Source organism: Etheostoma spectabile, chromosome 5 (assembly GCF_008692095.1).
Source record: "Etheostoma spectabile isolate EspeVRDwgs_2016 chromosome 5, UIUC_Espe_1.0, whole genome shotgun sequence".
Taxonomy (NCBI): Eukaryota; Metazoa; Chordata; class Actinopteri; order Perciformes; family Percidae; genus Etheostoma; species Etheostoma spectabile.
Window position 1 is genome coordinate 23,441,087 of NC_045737.1, and position 3,057 is coordinate 23,444,143.

At 41.6% G+C, this 3,057-nt stretch overlaps 1 protein-coding gene and 1 long non-coding RNA gene across 8 annotated transcripts in view; one reads left to right on the forward strand and one right to left on the reverse strand.

Annotated features, from left to right (window-relative positions):
- Nucleotides 1–3,057, reverse strand: part of ep400 (E1A binding protein p400) — a 31,902-nt gene that overhangs the window by 7,295 nt on the left and 21,550 nt on the right. For 5 of the 7 annotated variants that reach the window (XM_032517270.1, XM_032517267.1, XM_032517273.1 and 2 more), the window contains 12 exons: nucleotides 2,864–2,938; nucleotides 2,534–2,668; nucleotides 2,401–2,445; nucleotides 2,012–2,165; nucleotides 1,591–1,823; nucleotides 1,269–1,442; nucleotides 1,116–1,163; nucleotides 874–1,010; nucleotides 610–666; nucleotides 428–521; nucleotides 125–289; nucleotides 1–17 (listed from right to left, as the gene is read on the reverse strand). The exon at nucleotides 1–17 is cut by the window's left edge and continues 32 nt beyond it. In XM_032517270.1, coding sequence (XP_032373161.1) covers nucleotides 1–17; nucleotides 125–289; nucleotides 428–521; nucleotides 610–666; nucleotides 874–1,010; nucleotides 1,116–1,163; nucleotides 1,269–1,442; nucleotides 1,591–1,823; nucleotides 2,012–2,165; nucleotides 2,401–2,445; nucleotides 2,534–2,668; nucleotides 2,864–2,938 — 1,334 coding nt within the window. The remainder of the gene's footprint in view (nucleotides 18–124; nucleotides 290–427; nucleotides 522–609; nucleotides 667–873; nucleotides 1,011–1,115; nucleotides 1,164–1,268; nucleotides 1,443–1,590; nucleotides 1,824–2,011; nucleotides 2,166–2,400; nucleotides 2,446–2,533; nucleotides 2,669–2,863; nucleotides 2,939–3,057) is intronic. The other 2 variants (XM_032517274.1, XM_032517269.1) reach the window with 1 other exon arrangement.
- LOC116690399 (uncharacterized) overlaps nucleotides 1–3,057 on the forward strand; it is a 14,718-nt gene that overhangs the window by 4,728 nt on the left and 6,933 nt on the right. The window lies entirely within an intron of this gene.

The following is a 3,057-nucleotide window of genomic DNA, read 5'->3' on the forward strand; positions in this document are numbered from 1 at the left end:
TTTTTTATGGCTCCAGCCTGAAAAACATGAACTGTATGTGTAAGAGCCTTCACTAGATAAAGTGGCTTATTTTGGATCTCACTGTATATAGAAGATATTGGTTGGCAAATGTTTTGATTCATACCAGAACAGCTGCATTAGGCACAGAAGCAGCTCCGGCCACTGTGGCAGCCTGAGGGACCTGAGCCTGGCCAACAGCAGGAGTCTGTGCCTGGCCGACTGCAGCCTGGGGGGTTCCAGCCTGCTGCTGCTGGGCTAACTGCTGAGCCTTCTGCTGTTCTGCAAGGGCCTGCAAACACACGCAATGCACAAAATCAAAACACAAATGCAAACATGTCAATAAAGATGAAAACAAGCAATACTTGGATCTGACAGTGATGAAAGACAAAGCAGGTGCTCCTGATTAACGCCCATTGTCGACAATTACATTGCCTACAATAACCTTTTTCTCCTTGGCAATTCTTTCAGCACGTTGAGATGCCACCTGAATGGGAGGTAGGGGCTTGTCGTAGCTGATCCCACTAAAGAAAAGAAAAACAATGTTTTTTCTTCATTTCTAGATTTAAAATTGTGATGACAATCGTACAAACATGGCGAAATTAAACACACCTTTCTGCCAAAACCGAGGCATGTTTGGGATTCTTCTGGAATGGATTCATGCCGAGCCTGTAGGTAGTATAAATTACTTAAGTACATATCCCATCTTAACTTGATTTCACTATTTCCTAGATAGAAGATCTAAATAACTAAAAAAAAATAATGAAAAGCATATCATGCCATGAAAAACCTTTCTTTCCAGTTTTGTAAATCTACTGCTTTGGTGTTAGCTCCTAGATGAGACTTTATTGTTAACAGACAATCATCAGTGCTTACAGTGGTTTGATTGGTGGGCTTCTCTTGCTGGCAATGATCTTCATGAGTTCAAAGCGGCTGTTGTAGAGCTGAATGTGAGTGGCATTGTCATCCTGTGTGTAGATCTGACAGGTTCTTAGAGGGCGGCTGTTCTTAGACTATGCGTGTACACAGACACATGATACAAAGAAACAGAACAAAAGTTAGGGAGGAGTTAATGAGCAAACAAACATTCATCAAATTCAAAGGCCAGGCTAGGGTACCTTGTATATGCTCTTAGTTTTCTTCTTGGGGTTAGCCTCATACACCAACTGAAAAAAGTTAAAAGATATGTTTAGGCAAACAAGTACAAGGTAAGTGGACCAGTTTTACGCAAAGTAGGGTGACTGTGCATTCTCTCTCTCGCACTCCATTACCTTGCCCTCTTCTCTGGGAATGATGACATTCTCGTAGCGGTTGCGACACTGTTTGGGCGAGCGGTAGATACGGCTGCAGGAGTTCACTACATCGCTTACCAGATCCCAATTAGGAGTGTGGGCAGGTGACACGATTGTCAGGTTTAGAGGCAACTCCAGGAGCTGCTTTACAGCCTGTCGAACACACAGCAATGATATTCAGACATTTGAATATATAGTATAATTTGTTTCATTAAGCAAAGTGCAATTAAAGATTTATTAATTTATATTAACACAGCTTGGGAAGAAAGATCATCAGGGAGGTGGCTAGTGGGGCCAATACCTGAAGCAGAGCCCAGTCCTCACTGATGAGCCACTCTGGGTTGTCCTGGCTAGCCTCCATGGCAGGTTTAACCAGCGAGGGTAGGGGCTTGGCAAAGGGCGCCTGCTGCTTGAGGGAGAAGTTCTTTTTCTGGTCTTTACCCTCGCGGCGAACTTTAAGCATGCTGGCTTTTTCGAAAAGGGAGCGTGGAGGAATGACCGTCTCCCCATGGCCCTTCTTCTTCTTTCTCGCTGCTGCTTGACAAACACACTCGAGTAAGGAAAAAGAAACCAAACAAACCTGCAATGACTAGGCATCTATTTCCAAAAAACTACTGTTTAGAGCAAAAATAAATGTTTGCAGTAGATTTACAGGTTACTAAATATATCGTGCAGGATTGACATATTTTTGTACAAAATGTTAAAGAAAATTCTTGTCTTACCTGAGGGGTCCATCTTGAGTCTTTTGTGCTCCTTGCGGATGTAGATAGGAGGCAGCTTAGACTCTGGCATGGGTGTGGTGTCATACATCAGCATCATCACAGAGTCAATATAAATGTCATTGTCATCCTGTGGTGGTGTGGGTGGAGTCCAAAGCTGTGTTGATCAAAATCATAAGTCAGGACATAGCCAGAAGGCTGAGCAGGACTTTAAGTTGCACATCTTGACAACTCAACACAATAAAATTAGAAAGAGAATAGTGAAGATCCAAATCCATAGTTACTGATGCAAATCTAAAAAAATAACTATTAATAACCATTATCAGGACACCGCTAAAATTGCTCAGGATATCTTTGAATTTTTTCCATATACATCACAGTTGGCGTCTTACCGGCATGATTTCTGTATGGCCATCCTCTGCATCAAATACATACTCCTGTTGAAACACAAAGAAAAGGTTCATGTCAACAACAGTGCAGCACAATTAACTTGTTTGATTAGCAGAGATCACAATGGCGACCCACCATGTTGTAGGCATCCTCTCTGGTGTAGGTGAAGAGATCTTCATCTCCCTCCATAATCTGCCGCTCCTCCTCTTCCTCCTTTAGCTTCTGCAGCTGCTGTAGCTCCCAGCCTCTCTTAGAGCACTCCAGCCTCTCCTGAGGAAAATAAACATGTATCAATCAGACAAATTTATCAAAGGGCAAATAGTACACTGAAATACCAACAGAGTAGAGCAGAAATGATTCGTTGACAGATGAACTGATTTCCACATCTACACTACAGTAAATTTGTAAATACCTTTAAACTATATAATGAAAAAAAATATTTGGTTACAATACAATTTAAGTTACCTTGAGAGCAGTTTCATCATCACTGATGTGGAGGTACTCCAGGTAATGCAGGGCATACCTTTCAATTGGTGTGAGCTGTTAAAGGTTAGGGAAGCAAATGCAAATATAAACTTAGCAAGACAAACAAACAGCATTTCAATACACACACACACGGTATATACATACAGGGGAGATATATATATATATATATATAT